Source organism: Pterocles gutturalis, unplaced genomic scaffold (assembly GCF_000699245.1).
Source record: "Pterocles gutturalis isolate BGI_N339 unplaced genomic scaffold, ASM69924v1 scaffold37087, whole genome shotgun sequence".
Classification (NCBI taxonomy): Eukaryota; Metazoa; Chordata; class Aves; order Pterocliformes; family Pteroclidae; genus Pterocles; species Pterocles gutturalis.
Window position 1 is genome coordinate 4,684 of NW_010114019.1, and position 21,259 is coordinate 25,942.

The window sequence follows — 21,259 nt, forward strand, 5'->3', positions numbered from 1 at the left end:
GAGGTATCTATGAGCCCACTTTCCCACTTAAATGGCTAAATGCATTATTCATAGCAGTTTTGTTTGTTTGGGTTTTTGTTTTTGTTTTTTTTTTTCCTGCAAGTGGAATAAATGCACTTGTTTACCTGAGGATTAGCAAGCTGTAAAATAAGGAGGGACATGCTGTACCTGATTACAGTTTAAGTTCACTTAAACTCAGCTCAGGCTGTGCGCCCAGGAAGCCAGCAGGGCTCAGCGGGGCAGAGCAGGAGTTAATGAAGCGCTCAGCTCTGCCTGTCAGAACCCTGATGTCTAACATTATCACCAAGGACCTGACTGCCCTTTTCCTTTCTGCGCATTAACCAGATGAAATCCAGTTCTTCAGAGCTCTGAATGCTCCGAAAGCACAAAAACTTTTTGATCTGTGATTCTGATTTTTTGTCCCATTTCTCTCAATAATGAAAATTATCCTAAAAAAGAATAATTTTCCAGATTCTGCTCTGTGATTAGCCACAGGAAACCCAGTAAAATTACATGGGATAAATGGACAGACCTACATGAAATTAATAACTCTCATCAGCCTGCAGAGAAATGTGAAGAGGATATTAACAACTGGGAATTGTTTGAGAATAGGAAAAAAAAAAACCTTCTAATAATGGACAAAATACATCATAATCTATAGACTAAGGACTCCTGTTTTCGTTTGGTCCCAGACACAAAGGCACATTTTCCCTTTATCTTCAAATGGATGAACAGGATAAAACTATTAACAGCTGTCTACTTCTATTTACTGTTGATTTCGTGCTTGTTATTACAGGCTGCTCAGCAGTTTGGTCGGATCCTGTCAGCCCTCAAGTCCCATTGCAAACAAGGATTTTGGAGGGGGGATCTCATTTCTTCTGAGGTATCTATGAGCCCACTTTCCCACTTAAATGGCTAAATGCATTATTCATAGCAGACGAGACTCTCTGCTACTGTTGTTGCATCAGTTTCAAAATCTGTTCAGTTTTGCAAGTGTGTTGACACAGAAATATCTCCTCCTCCCTCATTTTATTTTAGGAAGATATTAATGCTGTGGACAAGCACAGACTCCTGGCCCAGCAGATAAAAATAAACAGGAGTAGCTGTGTGGGTTTCCCCACTCTGTTTTCCTGTCTAATATGCCTTTGTACCCACCTCCGTAGCTGTTCAGCCTTTAGTTGCTTTGCTGTGGTGGCTGCACAGCAGCTGTGTCGAGCTGCTGGCTGCTTACAGCAAAAAAATCTTAAGAGACAGTTCAATTATTGGATATGTTGCTCTCAATCCGTAGAGGCCAGGGCTAGAAGAGACACATTAGGGCATCCAGTTTGTCTCTCTGCTTCCCATGGCTCCTTAATAACTTTGCAGAGCACAAACAGTATTGCTTCTTGTGTTTGTACAATGATGTTTACAACATAGCTAGGGGTCTAACACTGCATGTAGAAAGTGTTTTGCTTTGTCTGCTACAGAGCAAACTCCAATCTGGATCTTGTAACATATCTTTGCTAGATGCTTTGATCTAAAGCACAGATCTATGCATAGAATCCTGCCCTCATGCTGGTACTATTTTTTCTCAACAGAAAAGCTGCACAGTTCGTGTGCAGTTTAACTATGAGATAGGAATTGCCTGCACTTGCTGCCTGCACCCCATTTGCCATGTCACCCTGTCAAGCCAATTACTTTAATTAAAGTTCTGTCTGGCCCTTCTTGACAACTCTGCCTCTAATGATGATGATCTGGATGAGGGAGGCAGAACTCATTGTTTTCTAACACTCCTGCTATTACTATCAATTTCACATGAAAGTAGGGCACTTCTTTGGGAAAAGCAACACAAAAGTGTCACTCTGTTTCATTAGCAGAGTGGCAGTTCTTTGCTGTTCCCACTCTGAAGTTCTTCATGGGTCAAGAATTTAGTCCAGTGCTTTGGGAAAGAAACACAAACATTGCTAATTGCACTTAGATTAATATTCCAGGAAATTTAAACAAAGCACTCTGCTGGCAAATTCATTAAGCAGCAGAATAATCCCACTGGGCAAGTACTATAGTGTCAAACTGGTTTTAAGCATGGAGGAAACGTTTTGCTCTTCAAGCAAATGCAGTGCTTGCAAGATCTGGCATAACTAGAGAGCCTACAGAAACACTGAAGAAAAGTCCATGAGTAATTGATACAGTTACAAAGGCAACAGAATATCAGAAAATGGTTGGGGACAGTATATTACATAAAGCAACATTTCCATGGGTACACCATGTTCGTACACCAAACGTTGTCCTGCTCAGTTCTGCATTGGAAACTTCTCTGCAGCCTTCCTACCTCACTTAACAGCTTGCTTTCTGCACAGCGAGAGTAAGGAGGGGCGTAAGAACAGGAAAAATACACGGTTCGTGCAGCTCCCCTGTTGTTTATTATCCTTTGCCCATGAAGGAATGAATAGCTATTTTAGGATAGTGGAAATCATCAATTTTGTATTATTCTTAAGACTACAGCTATTTTATTAGACAGAATTTGCATTCTGTCCTGCTGATCTTCCAGAACTGGGCTTCTTTTTCCCAGATCTGTCCTCAACCATCTTCACAAAATCCTGCCTGCAAACAGGGAAATAACTACAGAAGAAATAACACACAACTTCAGTTCCTCAAGTAAGTTGTCATTGTTTTTCTCATCCTCAAAATAACTTAGGTTCTTTGCTCCCCCCTGCTAGCGCTGTTTGCATCTCAACAACTTTAAAGGCCAGTTCATAGAAATGGAAAAAAATATACACGGTGACTACTGAGTGGTTATAAATAAACATTGATTTGGAGTATGCTGCTTTGATTCAAGTAACTGTCCACCAGTGCTGCAGGAAAACGGGTTTAAAGAGAAAAGAAGAAAATCCAAACCTCTCTTTACATTCAGCAGCTCTTAGTCCAGCCTCAAGCTCAGTGGCAGGCAAGTGTCAAAAATAGCCTCTGTGCCTGCAGACAAGGCTTTCTGGAGTTGGGGTAGTAGCTGTATGAGACAGAAAACCTATACAATACATGCAGTTACAGGGGAAGGATTTGTCTGTTACTCTCGAAGTGCAGACATTTTATGTATTTGTGTTTAAGGGAGAAGAGGGAGATTTCCAGCAGAGGAGGTTTTTTTTTTTCTTCCCTCAAGATTTTATAATCTCTGAAACAAGGAAGGCTACAGCTTGTTTTGAAAAGATACAGCTCTTGAAAAGGAACTGCTCATGGGAACAACAGAGTGAAAATGTTGTCCCTCAACAGAAAAAATCCAAATGATAACTGGAGTTGTTACCCAAAGCAGGCTACATAAAAATCACTTCTAGGAGTATCATCAGAACCCAGAAACATATTATTACTGAAATATAAGCACTTCCATAATTGTCATTTATCACCTTTTTTTGTGCTGTTTCTGCCCCAGGACATACCTGACTCTTGCACTCACTCCCTTGCGAGCACAGGAGTGTCCAATCCTTCTTTCAATTCTATTTTTCTCATAGGCATCATTCACTGCTAATTAGGCTTCACAATTTCCCCACATTCTTTTCATACACCAATAAGCTTATAAAAGTACATGGCTGCTGTGGGAAATCTGGATTACAGTGAAATGAGCTGAAAGCATGGTATTTGGCCTTTGTTTCCCGGGGCGGGACACATCTACAAACCACTGCAGTCCAGTACCTCTAGACAGAAATGGGTGCTTGTGCTGCTGCTCTGTTTAACACTTCCTCCTCTGGAGTGCAGAGGGTCTGCAGACCAGCCTCACCTTGCAATAGTTGTGCCTCCTCCTGCAAACAGCAGACAGGTTGAGCATCAGTTCATAGATGATTGGACCCAATAATTGATACTGGAAGGCAAATGTTAGATAGCATGCATCCACCTGTCGTAGCTTTAAGACTCATGATTTTGAATCCAGCCTAGTGTATGCATGTGCTCAAGACATCGCACACGATGAACTTGCACTTCATCAGAAATGAGCCAAGGCCGACCATTTAGTCCATCTGGAAACCTAAGATGTCCAGCAAATATGACATAGAACAACTTCATACAACATTATACTGCAGTAAAAAATACACAAAAAAGCTGACAAAACCCAGAAAAGCTGCTAGAAAAATCTAAACAGTAGAAAATAAGCACTTTCTATATAAATCTTACTTTCTCTTTGTATTTACTATACCCACGTTGGTCTCTCTTTTATTACATTTCTATACAAAACTGGTATTGGCTCTGTTCTTAATTAAAGCTCTCACCTCCATACACCTTGCAATTGCATTCAAACTTCCTGCCATCAAGATTCAAGATGATTAACTTGCATTTCATTTCCATTACTGTGGCAGCACTTCATCAACAAAGTCCCTACTTATATGTATTTATATAGATATACATGTATATATACACACATACATACATACACATGACAAATACTGTTGCAGTTATTCTCTCTTCCAGTGTTTGGAGTGACAGTCATCCTAGAAGGTGAAGGCATACACCACTCCCACAACGACAATATTTCCAATCGTTGCTATTATTGCAATCCATAACAATATGGCATCATTTGAGGAACGGGATGTCTCTTCTGGTGGATTCTGCATGGGAGAAGCTGCATGGACATTGGCTGATGAGTTAAACAAGGAGTACTCTGTACTAAAGTCCTCGTTGGGTGAGTCCATAAAGGCTCCTCCCATAACAGGAAGCTGTGAAGAAAGATACAGCAAAATTAGACTGAAGACCAATATCTGTATTTGCTTTGTGTCAAAGTCATTACAAAAGACTAACCACTAGCAAACTTGCAAAATTACTGAGACTCCATGTACGTGGTGCTAATCTGTCAGGAACACCACAGACACACACTTTACAATATTTCTTCCATTTCTGTTAGAATCAATATTATTGTAAAAACCATATGTATATTACATGGAATACACATAAGAGCTATCAAGCAGGCTCCAAGTCAAAGTAAATAATTATATGCATTTAGAAAGAAGAGATACAGCTATGCACAAAGCACTCACATACCAAAATGTAAGTTTACAGCAACACGATTGTTTTGTGACTACCAGCAATGGTATCATACTGCCCTAAAGCATCGAGCAAGCCCAGGGAGGATGCGATGCAGAGAATTCGTTCTCCTTTTATGTATCACTCAGAAGTGAACCCTTGATTTGTGTAGAGATCATGCAAAAACATACAAATTGCAAAAGTTCTTACTGTAAAACAGGCAGAGTGTACTCAGAGCACTAACTTCATTTGCAAAACACACCATTGCAACGATTCGGGATTTATAAATCTCTACAATGGAAAACTTCAAACTGGATTTTGAAAGGCTGCATTGAAATGAACTAAATGGCAGATTTCCGACACCTCTCCCACCCCAGACTTCTCCTACTGGGAAGGATAAAGTTTCTTTGGTGCTCTTAGTGGATTTCTCAGTGTAGCAGGAAAAGTTCTCAGTAAGACAGCAATTATTCAATACAGCAATACGGAAAAGTTCAAGAAAAAAGTAACCATTTAACTTTGTCCTTATACAGGTTCCAATTGTCTTCCCAACTTCATCCTAGATGACAACACATTCTTCCTGATTCCACAACTATTTTACCCTCTGAATAGAGATCTAAAATTCCATTATTCTGCAAATGTATGGATTTCTCATTCAGGCAAAAGAAGGATACCTACTGCAGTACTAAGGCCATCTATTACTTAAAAAAGGTTCACACAAAAGCTTTTTGCTTCCAACCTTGTCCGTCGTATGTTTGGGAATGCAGATCTAGAAGTCTCCCCTGGCTCACCAAGTGCAAGCACCACAGTCTCATGGAAGTAGAGGATATTGTTTCAGGAAAAGCTGCAAAACATCTACTTCACACATCTATAAAATGTTCACGACACATGTTTCTGAATGTCCTGTAACAAGCTGAAGATGTGCTCAGCAACCTCAGGAACGGTAACTGTTATTGTAAAGCCCAAGTCTGTGCAGTACTCAGTAACTACAACTCCTGGAGGATTGTAGTAGGTAGGTAGACCTAAGCCAAGGCTTTACTGGGGGGGAAAAAAAACAACCAACCAAACAGAGCCATATGTCCAAATCTCTCTTCCAGCCTGACCAGAAAGGAAAAATTCCATCATGGTGTTGATGACTGGTTTGATCTTGAGTAAAGCCTAGATATCAGGGCATCCTACCTACACTCTCCTTTCAGATCTGGTAAAACTCCAGGGTTTCAAGGACAGCTGAAAAAAGTCTAGGAAGGTTCTCCTTAAGAAACAACCTTGCTGCAACACCAACCAACCTTTCCTTCCCCACGGTGGCTTCCATGCTGCTGCTGTCACCTTCCAACCTTTAGATGCAATTAGAATCTCCTGTTTTACGCCCTACTTATAAGTGCTTTTGGGTTTTTGGCATTATTATTCTTTGCCTTTCTCAGTAGGGCTTTCTTCTAGAGCTGGAACCATGCTGCTCTGTAACAACAAAATAAAAATCCTTCCTGCTGTTATACTACTAGTAGTACTATTATAGCTTCAACAGTACTGCTGAAGTCCACATGGCAGAGGAACCAGCGTTGTCTTCATTCAGACACATCACAGAAGGCTGCTATACCATCAGCCCTAAATTACCGTGCCCGATACTCACTGGGCTGAGAAATCAATCTCTTTTAACACCTTGTCCTTCACCTACCACATCACGTTTTGACTCTCCCAGTAACCTTTTTCTTTGGTACCAAACTACACCCCTCTTGGCTGTGTGCAGCTGTGCTATGGAGGCTGCTAAACAGGACAGGATTTGAGGATAAACCACCCCTCCTCCGCAGTGGCAGCTACAATCTACAAATTAGAGCAAAGAATATGAGAAGCTTGAGAATAAAGTGGCCTTTTTTGCTTGCTATCCATAACATTTGACAGAGCCATAAAAGACAGACTTTCAAAGCTGACTGCTGAACAAATTTCATCTGTACTAGAAGATACCATGTCACATTCAAAACGAAACAGAGATTGATGAAACACCACAATGGGTATGTCATGCTACCTAATCCACATCAAATAAAATTATCTTTAAGATCAAATACGATTAGAAAAAAGCAGTTTGCAAGAAACCAAACAGGAAATTGCAGAAGTCAAGTTTGATACATTCTCCCTGCATTAAAGATTTTTGCTGCCAGTTTCAACTCAGAATGTGCTTTAAAAAGAGCAAAAGCTTTCATTTCAGAACAAGCCCAGCTTGATGTTTTGAAACCAGTTCCACTGGCCTTATTTATGTCTTGGGTTTTGATAAGGAAAACATTGCTCAGTTTAATCAGGATTTCTTTTTATGTAGAGATTGCCATAAAAGGCAATTCTGACTTCAAACATAAGTGTATTTATGCAGTGATGCTGCCATTTAACAGCTATGGAGTCACTAGTTAAAGACCTTCGCAGCAAATGGTGGGCATACATTTGCCATACTGGCAGCAAAATGCTCAGTCTGAGGTGCTTGCCTCCTTAACAAATGATTTTAGAGGTATCAGCATTTAGTTCTGCAAAATCTTTCAATCATGCAAAATACAGAGGCACGTGCGTATATACGTGCATGTGCCCAAGACAGTGGGAGGTTATGAGCTCTGGTCTGGAGAGTGATACCTGTTTTTTGGGCCACACATTCTGTGCTCTCAATATGATTTTAAGGGTATCAGCATTTAGGATGGTCAGTTCTGCAAAATCTTTCAATCATGCAAAATACAGAGGCACGTGCGTATATACGTGCATGTGCCCAAGACAGTGGGAGGTTATGAGCTCTGGTCTGGAGAGTGATACCTGTTTTTTGGGCCACACATTCTGTGCTCTCAATGAGTTATCTGAAGTGACAAGCTTCCACCCTGTTAGTCCACCTAGTCCTGGCACAGAGGCAGGGAACGTTCGTGTAGCAGCACAGCTACACACCACACTGCAAATGATGTCAGCTCTGAATCTCCTCGTACCGTCTGAGGCTCAAACAAGCTGTTTGCACCATCTGAGGGGAACACATGGTGAAACAGCTCATCTGAATCTCCGAAAGGCTTGCAGTGACCTGATATAAAGCACTGACATTCAGCACCTGGCACAGACTCTTTCTGTAAAATTGACTTCCATTTTTTCTGTTTGTAGGTCAGTAGCACTTCACTGCGGATCTCTGGAAATAAGCCTTACTGCCAATTTCCCTTTTGTAGAAATTGTCTCTTACTAAATCTGTATTCCCTGCTTTTCACTGCTAAAATGTCCTCACGTAAGAGCACAGGAATGGCCATATGGTGTCAGACAAAAGTCCATCTCCCTTGTATGCTAGCTCCAACAGTGGCCATAAATAGATGCTTAGGAAAGAGTCAGGGCACTACAGGACAAGCGTGTCTCATAATACCCTTAATAACTCACAGCCTCCAACTGTCTTCAGCTTAGGAACTTCATAAGCCAGATGCTATTGCTATGGATTTAATAACTCACACAGAGTTTTGCTACCATGAACCTGTCCAGCCTCCACCCCAGCTCATCTAAAGCCGAGCATCCTTCTCAGTCTGGCCTCTTACCACCACTTAACAGTCACGGTTCCCCAGTGATTAGAGTCACATAAATCATCCTCGGGAGATGTGTCCTTCTCTTCACTGGGGAGTGGGAAGCACAGATGATTAACATCAACTAGCAATCTATCTTTTTGGTAGATTAACTTCAGTGAGATGAATCTCATCCTCAGTCTTGATGTCTTTGTTCTCCCAAAAGGTACAGCATCTTCTCTCTGCAGTCTTATTTGAGATATTACATTAATGGCTGTGAGACATCCGGACCTGGGAGTTGTGAAGTGCCTGTGATAAACAGCAGGCTAAGGACAGAAAGCCTGCAGTGTTTTCTGTGCTTGCTCTATTTATCTGTCCATGCTTCTACAAAGCAAACATACGCCAATTTGCATCAGCCAAAAACTTCACCCAGGTCACTGCCATTACAGTGACCCACAGCCTATTTTAGCCTCAGAGGGTTTTTATAGCTCAGGGAAAGCTGTGCAGAGCCTGTGCCACCCTCCCCAAGAGCACTGGGTGAGGAGGCCAGAGCAAAGGGTTAACTGGGAAATGTGACACTGAGGGACACGGCAGGAGCAGATGGCGAGGGGGGATGCTGTAGCTGTGTTTGGAAATGAAACTCTTTTCCTAGTGACTATATCGATATTGTTATATAGCGCTAATAGTATGTCGCTTGCTAAATGGCTTCTGGGACTGGCAAAGAAAGAATTCAAATCATTAAACAGCAACAGGCAGAAAACCAAACAGCAAAATGTCAAGTGGTAATGAGAATACCCACTGTGCTGAATACCCCCTACTGACATCCAAGAGGATGCTTTAGGGTCACGAGAAGGAGAATAAGGCTCTTGAACGGTTACGTGATATACTTTCCAGTTAGGAGAAAATTCCTATTTTATAACCAAAATGATTCACAGAAAGGAAGAACAACCTGTCAGGTACCAGTCACTGATACTCTAAAAATGATATCTTTCTTAAGTAGCATCACATAAAATCCATCTCTAGCAATAACATTGCTCTGTTTCTTTGAGAATCAGGTGTCTGTCATTTTTTCCTAGTCAGCTAGAGAAGTGTAACACCTCGTTCCCCTTACCTTATTGGGAACCCCGGCTTGGCATAGAGATTTGAAAGCATAGCTGAATCTTCTAGTAGCTATATTCCAGATATTAGGAAACCTCAGCAGCAGCTTTAACAGCTGTGCTGTATCTTGGCTCTGGCCTCACCACCCACCACTCTGGGAACAAGACGTTCAGAGGTGAAATGTCACCCCAGTTCAGATGTTGTTTTGTCTTTTAAAATAAACATTTAGCACTAAAGAGATGCCCCACATGACCAATATTCTCACCTCACTAATTCTCTTGTGTTTCACAGAAATATACATACATATATTCTCTATATTAGACATCCTGGCTACTATTTATTTACTGGTAATATCTAGAGAACCAAGTTCTTCTGTCCACAATTTTCCAGAATATCACCCTACTACTTACAAAGCAAAGACTGGGTACACAGTGACAATCAGGACACTTATTCATGTTCATTGCAAGTGGATTAGTTCAAACACGTTAAATCCCCACACAACCAAAATTACAGGGCACCTAAGGTAATCTTTTTAAATTAGTTAACTAAATAAGTCTAATTCTGAAGAGGGAGGATCCATGCAAATGCTTTATGCAGTTAACTTTTAAATTCTCATTTTAATTAATTCAGATCCCTGCTTCACCCTGAAATCAGTCTCAGGTTGACGAGCTCAGGAAAAACAGCTGTTTATTTTCAAAACACTGTTGTCAAAATGCTCACCCTACCATTGGCAATGGAAAATCTTCACTATAACTTGGAAGTATCAGGATTTCACCTGTTCTTTTTAATCTTGTTAAAACCTCTCTATTCTAAAAATTCTATCAATCTTTGCTTTTCTTCTAATTCATTATATTCCTAGGACCTGTGTATTACTTCCTCCGCTGCTTTTCTGATTCATGCTAGGCTAGATATAATGTCTTTGTCCTTTTAGATGAGACCAGTGTTCAAGGTTATTCCTTATCAGCAGTCTCAGATGCCAGAGGTTCAAGTTTCAGCCTTGCTGAGCCACACTGAGAGTTGTTGACCAACAGGTGTCTAGATATTCAGGAAGGAACATCCAAAGATGTTCCAAGATGTTCCAAGATGCTGCAACAGACACATAAATTCTGAATTTGCTTTTGGCTGTAGAAAGTGGTTTCCCTTAGCTGAGGTATTCCCATGGGGAACCGAGCTCATTTGTCCGTGCACATGCCTTGTGCAGACTGAAACAGCTCTGTGGAAAGTTATTCTACTGAATCAGCCCCAAGAAACAGTGTAAATAACTGGCATGAAAATAAGTGTTTTCAGATTGATTTATTCACTCTCTAGGTAGCATCCAAGATACCCTGATGATAAACACGTTGTGATTCCATTCCCACATTTTACATCTGCCTCCTTGAAATAGTTTTTATTACGTCAAAGAACCCTACTGCTTTTAAACTAAGCTAAACTGTTGTTGGATTTCATCTTCCAAGTGTGGAAGACTGAGAACAAACAAAAGGTTTTTTACTGCTGACAAGTCTCAAATGGAAACAGAGGAGGAGCTTCTCATCCTATCCCTGGTCCCAAGAATTCTTCCTCTCTTTCCAGCCAATGCCTGCAATGCTGCATCAAGGAAAAGAGCGAGCTTTGTCAGCATTGAACAGAAATGCAGACAACCTGTATGATGAAGCCACACATCTAAGTCACATATAATTTAAATTGTGCATCTGTATACTTCAAATTGGAGGGGGTGGTGAATATCACAAAAGTGTGCAGGGCAACCAAACAAATGTACTTTAAACTATCTGGATGTTCCAGGAACAACCATCCAAGCAGAAGCACTAGCTGACTTTCCACATAGTTAACACAACTGAGGCTAGCATCTTACTGTGGACACCGTGCTGGGGAAGCAGAAGATGCCTGGGTCCCATTTACACACAGTTAGAACTTTCATGCTTCTAGGTGCACATGCACATAGAAGAAAAAATAAAAACAGAGTGAAGCAGAAAGGCGAATATTTATCAGTATGGAAAAACTCAGTAGGAGTCTATAAAACTGACTGTCAGTGTTAGCATGAGTAGGAGCTATTCAAATCTGTTTACAATTTCCAAAACTGGCAAAACAAAGGACCTTTTCACAGCATGTGTAGTCATACCAGGAAACTCAGAGAGAACAGGAATTCCTTTATTGGTAAGAGCAACCTGCAGAGCTATATCAGTTTAATAGTGAACATGATTCTGGAAGGGCTTCAAACACCAGGCTTCTGAGTTTAAACTCTTTAATCATATGTGAGAAGGAAAAGGTGCTGATTACCCCACCTATTGGACAGTTTCTTGAACAACCTTCTGATATTTTGGCATTGGTAACTTCAAAGCCAAGCTACTGGATTTAACTGGACTTGCACAGTCTCCTGCTCTGATCCAGGCCGGCAATTCCCTTCTGGTGTCAAGTTCCTCTATTACAAAAAACAAAATCAAAAAAGAACAGTCTGCAGGAGAAGAAAGGAACACTGCCCAGGGCATAATGTTGTATTGCCTCAAGGGAGAGCTTTGCTCTAAAGACACAAGGTGGTATCACTGACTGGAAGCAAGCACCTAGCTACACGGTATCAGTGGAAGCTTCGGTTAAGTGGCTCTTCCATGAGCCAGAGGATAAAGAGGAAAAGAAGAGTAACACAAGCTGGTTGGAATGGCACTTCATATCTGCGAGAGGAAAAGGCATTCACACCATGAACAGAAAAGTCAAATGATGCTGTGTAAGAGGAAAACCACAGAGCAGAGCTCAAGAGTGAGCGTATAGGAAAAAAGTGAATGATGCCTAATCCCATTTCTCAACGTGAAAAAAGCCCTTCCTCCACTGTGATCTTTTCAGCCACATTCATCTCTGACAAAATGTCTATGCCTCATTATAAATTTACTGTTGTGGCCAAGGTATCTTGGTAGCAGAGAAAGGGGCTCACCTCCATATTCTTTTGATTTTCCTTCTGCTACCTCTCTCTTAGCCTAACAAGATGTTTCGGCTATTCCCAGGGGGGAAGGATGGGAATTGGCAGCCATTCACAGTAAAGGAAGAAACAACACAGTTTCAAAACTAGACCTAGTTCCAGATGAAAAATTGTTTAAATCACTAGATTTCAGGCATGGGCACAAGCACTGATTTTGTAAATCACTGTATCCTTCCATCCATATTCAGTAATCGGGATGCTCACAAACACTAAAAGAATTTCAAGGGGCAGCTGTTAGGGGCTAGACCTTGAAGGATGCAACATTTTGGACATAATCTTATTCCTCCAGAGAAAAAAATAATTACATACAAATCCCTCTGTGTTGCAGATGCTGACCACTGTTCAAACCAAAACCCAGTAGCAAAAAAAAACCTTGCTAGCTCCAATCCCTGCTACACAGCCCATGAAAAATTAATTGGCTGAGGTTTAACTAAACCACACTAACAGGCATAATATAGCTTAGCTCTATTTCATCAGAGAAATTACTTACTATTCCATGCAGACTCAAAAGCTTTCAAACTATATATCTGATGTATTTTACACAGTGATGGTTGTACTGCAGAGACATGTTGGGATACATTTGCCTATTGAGGGAAGTAATCGCTACCACTGCAGTTCTGCTGTACCTAATTACATGATATAAATGCCTCATTTTCAGCACCTTTCAGATAACCACCTGGAATCTATCTTCAAATATGATAACATAAGAATTAGGTCAGTCCTCCCACCATAATGCAAACCCACTGTGAAAAAATTATTCTGTTGTGACTTCCAGAGATTAATTCTCCCATGGAAAATACTTGCAGGCGTCCAATAGAAAGCCTCAGAAGGGAAATTAAAACAATTTAATAGTCTCAACTTATTCCATAATGATTATTTTCCTTAAGTTTATATATGCACACTCCCTGAAAAAACAGAGGAGAGATGTATGCAATTTTATTTTGCCTATATATAATTTTAATCCAACATTTTTGTCCAATTAAATTTTTTCTTTCCCTTTCGTTCTCATGTTGCATTACATTTTCACAAACAAAATGGGGGGGAGGGCTGAGGTATGCTGACAGAATATTTGAAGTATATCTCTCATGTCTTATTTAAGGCTATTTTTGTAAACACTTTTGCTTGCTTACCTAGTTCAAGACACACAACAGGCCTGAGAGTCAATAAAAACAATGTATTCCAGTTGAGATGGACAAAAAAAAGGAGAAAAAGCTGACACAGTGTTAGCCCTCTTCATGTCTGGAGACCTTAAGGGTAGTGGCTGGCATGAAGGCCAAGCATACAGAGCAGCTTCTAGGAAGAAAGGAGGATTGCCAAATGTTATCCCTGCTGCATGCACTTCACTTGATAGAATACCAACATCTGGCAGGTTGCCATACATCTTGATCCCATCAGGCATATCAGGCTCTACATATGGCTCAAACAACCTATAGACTGCACATCCCCCTCAGCTTATTCTGTAATGCTTCAGTAGTGGTTTATACCTGAAGAAGAAAACACACAATTTGCTTAAAAATTAATCCTATTCTCTTGCATTTTTGCCTCATGAGACATGTCTCACACAATACACAGGAGAATAAGTTACAAGGTGAAAAAATGTTGACAATTTCCTGATTTCTAGTACTTGAAGTACTTGAATTTTTCATCGTGCTAAGAAAAGTTTCTTCCAACATAACTATTTGTTGAATATCATGAAGAGACTAAAAGCCCGATCACGTGTAAATCTTGAGTGCTTAAGAATTCAGTGCCACCAGGCAACTATTTCAACCATCTTCTAGGATTTACTGTTCCCATAGCAGAGCCCAGGGAAGAAAAGTAGCATGTGTATATTATCCACTTTGGTGCAAAGTCAGCAGGCATAACGTGAACAGATTTCACAAATGGCTTAAAATAAGCCTGGATTGCTTTGCTTTGAAGTAAAAGAGGAGCACTCATATGGGACATTTCACTGTCTCTTTGGTGGGGAGGGGGGACGGGGGGACGACACACGACAGAAACCTTAATCAAAGTGTGAGAACAGCCATCATCAGAGCCAAATATTCCATATGTTCTCACAAACCCAGATCCTCACAACCTAGGTTTTGCTCATGTACTAAGACCATCAAGGGATGATTAAGTGTGGCTGAACTAGACAGCAGCTGATGACATCTTTATAATGCCAAACAAAAACAGAACAGCCAAGCCATCTGTGTTTGTGTGCTTATGTTTAAGATTGTTCCAACAGTTCCGAGCACATTACAGAAAAATATAATAACTTATACATTGATTCTTTCTCTCTAGATAAGCACGTCTGTATATGTGTATGCAAAATAGCACTCCTTAGTGGCTGACATATGCATGGGATGGGCACAAATCAGTGTATAATTTATTATACCTCTATTTGTAATTCGATATTTGTGCTTTCAACTCTTGCAGTTGGTGGGGCTGCACAGGATAATTAAACACATGAACATGTAACAGCTTTCCTAGGGAATGAATTTTTTCCTACCCAAAAGTAATTTCTGTAAAACCTTGTTCAGTTATTCTTGCATTATGGAAGGCTGAGCAAAGAACAGAGAAAATAAAGTCAAAATGCATTGTATTTGCATTTCCCCCCCATTTTATTCAGTGGAATCTGAATTGTGGAATCACTACTGGCCTGGAGAGCTGGAACAGTTCAGAGAGAAGGCAGGATTTGGTGGCCTCCCATGCTTTATAGAAGATGCAAGTTTGCATTGCCCTGGTGTCTTAGGGTCTTAGGGTGTTTGGAACAATATTTTGAAAGTACATGAACAGGAGAGAAATGCTATTGTCCCTGAGCTTGACAGCTGTCCCTGAGTCTGACACAATTCAGGTACAGAAGAAATAACCACCCCCAGAGCAGTGCGCCAGCTGAATAATCTTTTACGTAAAGGGTGCTGAAAAGTAATCAGAAAATGGGCTGGCTCCAAGGTCAAGCAGGGTTTCTTTGACAGCCTGCCAGTCAAAGTAAATACACAGAGTCTTCTGCAAACCTGAAGTTCAGAGCCCTCTGAACTTCAGATGGTCAACAACAAACCAGCTAAGGGATACCTTGGTCCTTTAAGAGACAGGGTTCAGACTGAAGCAAGACAAGTACACCCATAAACCTTCACATTGATACTCACTTGCAAATGCGCATACGTGACTACATGCACAATTTTGTGGTGGCATCTTGCACCTACAAAAGCAATTTAAAAATAATCCATCTGGCCAAAAGCAGTCTAAGATTGAGAATAAACTTCGACTACCGGAATGCAAAAAGTAAGCTAAAATATTAGGTAAGTGAACCGCACCAAAATCCAAACCTATGTTTTGTTATAACCTGACCTACAAGTCCTACAAAAACGGCTGCAAAACATTGCTTGGCAGAAGCATAACAAAGAGAAAGAGGTCTCTCCCTCAACCGGGCAGCCTGACAAGCTGTCCATCTACCCACAGAGGGACTTACCACAGCCATACTGAAGTCTTCAGAATTGCAGCTCAAGCCTTCTTCAAGCTGAGCATCGCTCATCAAAAATCCAACACAGGAATATTAATAAGCAGCATGGGAGTCTTTCAGCAACATCAGTGCAAATATCTAGTACTTGTAAAAACGTAAGCATCCCTGTCATCTTTAATCACCCATATATTCAAATGCTGGATTGAAGATCTTAATTTCAAAAATATCTCCAAGAGACCTATGTGTCTCACACCACCATTCTGTGGCTTTCATGAATAAATCTGTAACACAACAAGGTACTGAGAGCTCATGAAGAAAAGTCACAAAGAAAAATTATTGCAACAGATACCTCAAGAAGCAATTAAAGCCATCAGCAAAAGAACACAGAAGTTCACTCCATCTGATCTGCACCCTCAGAAGCAGTCTCCTCAAAAACAGTCTCAAGCTTACTACTCAGTCAAAAGGAAGCAAACCCAGGAATTTAAACTGGACATCAAGATCTCCCTTGGGAAGACACCTACTGGTTTCCATTAGCAATATATGGGAATGTAAGTGCTTAATCTTGAGGTAGTGGACACAGTGCTCATTTGCAAGTTTATATGAAAAACGTTCCCTTGTTAGGTGCTGGTAGGAATTTATTGGCTACTCCTATTATTACATTTAAGGCTTTGAATTGCAGCAAAAATGTGACACACATACATACATCTAAAATTATCTACACAGACCTATCTTAAATGTAACTAAATCAATAAAGTAGTAATACAAGGAACAGCAGAGGAAAAGGGAAATTTCAAAATAAATTATCATTTCTTCGAAGCAATTCTACATTTTGTCATTTTGAAACTGCCCTGCAAATCATTAGTCCTTCTGTAATATGAATAATGGTATGCTGAAAGCACAGTCCAAGGGATAAAACAGATGACCGTGTTCACCCAAGTTAAAATGAGATCAAGTTAGAAAGTTTAAAACATTCCAAATAAAACCATTTTTTCCACGTATTTGTTGGTAGGCCTGAACTCAAGACAACCCTTTATGCACAGGTTCTCCAAGGCCCAAGAAGGATCTTCACACTCTGTAAAAGCACTGACGCTGCTCTGAGTGCTTCCTTCCTAGCACATTCAACGCCTGCTCCAGTTCTCCCTTGAAAATAAATTGGAAACCATAATAATAGTAAGTAATACACTTCCTGACTGGGGAGACTGTACAAAATCAATCTCCGCATTACATCCTTAAAGGAGAACATAAGTCCTTTCATCTGTGGTTTACCATTACTTGAAGTTCCTCTAAGTTAAGACATTATTTATTTATTGGCAAGTACATAGAATTAATTACAGAATAAAAACACACTTAAACTACCTTGTTTCTCAAACAGCATAATGGAAATGTAACTGATAAAATGCAGCACATTGATACAAAACAACTGCCCAGCTTAGAGATTCACCACATAAAAATAAGCTCCAGCTCAGTTCAGGCACAAGTGACCCAGAGAAGTTGAAAATTATAAAATGATTTAAAAAAATAATCTTCCAGGCTTGGCTTGTGTGGGAAATTTGCAAATCTCTCTTGAACATTTTATTTCCAGATTGCTGGTATGAAGTTAAGTCAGTGAAACAAACAAACCAAATTTAAGAGATGAATATGATGTGGTTTCAGGCCAATTCCAAACCACATCCCATTACAGTACAGTTTAGAGAGCTTGTAGAAGCCAGTGGAAAAGCTCTATTGGCTTCAAAGTAGAAACATTATCGCCCGTAAACAGCCACCCAACTGGAAAAGAATAGTTTGAGACATACTGGGCACCATGGGCAAGCAGGCTGGTGCTTTCAAGAAACTCTTGCTTGCATCCTTGCTATTGCCTGAGTCAGTACGTTCAGAAACTTACATTTCTCTGTGCTTGTTTCATTTTTTTTTTTATTGTTGTTGTTGTTGTTGTTCTTACTTCTTCATAGAAGTTCAGGGGTCTTTTTGGCAGAATGGTTGAGCTCCCCTGTGGTTTCACTTAGTTTTAGTTTACACAAAGCCCGCCACAGTGAGGTCCCAGTCTTGCCAGGTGCTTCGACTACGGTGTAATTAATTTACAACTGTAACTACTAATTATAGTTACCAGTGGGTCTTTATACCATGAGCCAGTACAGTGTAAGCAACCAACTGCTGTCAGATATCCTTCACCTATGCATGGCACATCCATGTCTGTTTTATGAATGAGAAAATCAAAGCAGTGGATTCACTGAACCCAGTTGTCCTCTTTACATTAGTTTTATATTGACATTTACTACTCAATAAATCAGTTTGGGGGAATTATAAGCAAAAAAAAAAAAAAAAATCACACCTGTTTTATTTTTAACCTGATTTATGTTAGGAAACACAGCAGTGTAGAGTCTGCCCATTCAGAACAACCTGAAACCAGAAAGGATTCCCCTTGGGAAAATCTTGAAGACATTCAAGAAGGTAGAGTTTCATTATCCTGAAGTGAACCTATGAACAAACATGTTTGACCCAGCCTGTGATACAAAACACACTTAGATGAAACACACAACAACAAAAAGCAGCAAGCCGAACTCCTCAGAAAGACCACAAGAAACATGACTGCGATCCCTACGAAGAAGGACTGCATGCCAGTAAATAAAAGAGCAAATGCAGCATGGTTAAACTTTAATTATATTTCGCTCCCTCAAAACAGATGCTTGCAGACAGATTTCTGTTTCACCCACTAATGACTGTCATACACAATCATGTCACTGATTTCAGAGGGCTGCAGGGTTTATATGCTTGCAGGCAAAACTGACAAGACACAAGTAAAAAATATTCACAAAATCCAGCACCCTGCTTTGTCCAACAGGAATATTCAGATACTGCAATGGAGATAAGAGAACCAAACTGTGCCACACCATTTCAGGAATCATAGAATCACAGATTGGTTTGGATGGGACCTTAAAAATCATCTAGTTCCAACCCCCCTGCCATAGGCAGGGACACCCTCCACTAGACCAGGTTGCTCAAAGCCTCATCCAGCCTGGCCTTGAACACCTCCAGGGATGGGGCATCCACAACTTCTCTGGGCAACATGTTCAGTGCCTCACCACCCTCACAGTAAAAAATTTCTTCCCGATATCTAATCTAAATCTACCCTCTCTTTGCTTAAAATCATAAGAGGAATAACGGTCAGAATGTGCTGGTGCCTGTTTCATCCTCTGCATGTAAAAGCAATGGCCCTCCTGACTGTGGCTTGAGAAGCTACCATGTGCTCCTCCTCTTTACTATCTGATCTGGGTTTCTGGATCATCACATACTGCTGAAAGGACAGCATGCAATAGTGACACAAGAAGACAGACACAAATAGGCAGGGCGTCAGAAGGAAGAGGAACATTACAAATACGCGCAGCAGCAGGCCATCTGTTGGGAGGTGTTACGTACCTTGTGTACTTCACGTTGGCCCAGAGTAAACCCCTTCCCAAGAAATTTAAGAAATTCTTCCTAATCACTTCAGGTATATGAGCCCCGTAGGATTTTACAGTGTGCCTTGGTCAATTTCAACTTTCTGTTGCAAGATTTACAAAGAATGAGATGGGAAATTAATAGACTCATTCCCTAGTCCAGGGCCATGTTTCTCAAGCTTGGGTCTTCCCAGCTCAGACGAGCACACATCAAAATGGAGCATGAGTCTGGAGTTATGCAGTACTGATGTCATGAACGTCATTTCATCCAATTTTATCAAGAGCAGCTTCTTGTTCTTACAGCTGAAATAGAGAAGGAAGAGGAAACAGATGCAAGAACTTCTGTCCCTCTTCTTCAATTCTGGAGGCGGATAGACCCCAGTGTAAAAAGAGGGACTAACACACCAATTCCCACATACACATAAGGGTCACCACTGATGTTAAACTTGTTCTTCAAATGACAAGTAGGGATCCCATCTGTGTATTGCAGCTCTCACCACAGCAGTATTTTTCTTCCCACAAGGCACTAAATTACCCCCAGTACTGATATGACAAAACCAGTGCCACCATCTCCAAAGTAAAAGCAGAGTCTGGATTTTGCATGCCAGCCCCAGAGACTGGCTGTTCACTAGCCAGCCCAAGCTGTAGCAGAACAGTAAGCTTCCACTTCTTTCCTGCCATTAGGATCCATTTCCTTCTATAAACCCGCTTTGCAGGCAGCACTTGTGTTTTCCCAAAGGGAAAGTACTCACTCTTTGAGGAGCTGCAGAAAAGCTGAGGTTCTGCTTAAAAACTACCACCAGTACCCCTTGTCCGTAGATATCCACACTCCCTGTAAATCTGACCAATACACATTCTTTCTGTTTCAAGCTTCTTACAGTTATACTGTATGAAAAAAAAAAAAAACATTTACAATTTGTCCAAGTCTTGCTGACCTGATAGAGAAAAAGAAAAAAAAAAAAAAAAAAAAAGAGAAAAAAAAATTCTAGAAAGCATTAGAGTGCATGACTCATTACTGAAGAAATACCACTGGGTCATGTCTGCTTTCAGAATGAACTGGCACCTTTCAATTAAAAGTACAGTACATCTTGTGTCAAGAAAATCTTTACCTATTACTTGGAACCCAGCCTCAGCTGCCAACTGATCTTGGCCTATGAAGGCTCCAAACAAAATGGGCTTTTGAGCAAGAATCTGCCCACATGCAAAGAACAGCAGCAAAAAACAGCCAGTCAAGATTTGTGTCACAACCAGATCTGTGTTACAAATCTGATTATTTGCACAGTGAAGCAGGAAAAAAAGGAAAAGTGGAACTAATTTTCTTTACAGACCTTAATCCTTCCCTCTGATTCATATGTTAAGTTCCTTCTTACTTTATCTTGTCTGCTTTGATTGTAAGCTCTTCACGGTTTTCTGCACTTGTTCAGTTTCTACCACAAGACCAGATGATGAATCTCTGAAGGATTACCAATGTTCAGCTCACCTCTAACTCCAAAGGTGCCTTGATCCATAATGGACTGGTGCTATTCTGATGTTAATTTTTAACCATTCTCATCTATAGCGTGTTTCACCAGTCCTAATGAACCAGCGGCTTCACAACACTGAACAAACTCCAAATCTAGCAAGCTGCTCTCCTACTTCTGTTAGAAGAATAACTCCTATAGATTTTTTTCTTCAGATCAGTCAAAGGCTGATGTTGAACACTATTCACCAAGAGACTAAAATACAAGGGTGTGCTCATTCTTCTCTTCAGAAAACACCATGCATGGGCTATAGCAGGGGAAAGGTCCTTATTACAAAAAATAGTTGCTTCATATCAGTTCTTTGCACCATTGTCTTCTCTTGGGGTTAAGCTAGA

General features: G+C 40.5%; 1 protein-coding gene across 1 annotated transcript; it reads right to left on the reverse strand.

Annotated features, from left to right (window-relative positions):
- Positions 1-4,448: 4,448 nt before the first annotated feature.
- On the reverse strand, positions 4,449-4,724 carry LOC104462676 (chromosome unknown open reading frame, human C14orf132; the record flags this gene model as incomplete). The annotated part of the gene is made up of 1 exon (XM_010074718.1): positions 4,449-4,724. A coding segment is annotated over one exon (276 nt), but the record flags the coding sequence as incomplete, so codon positions are not given.
- Between the last annotated feature and the right edge of the window lie 16,535 nt (positions 4,725-21,259).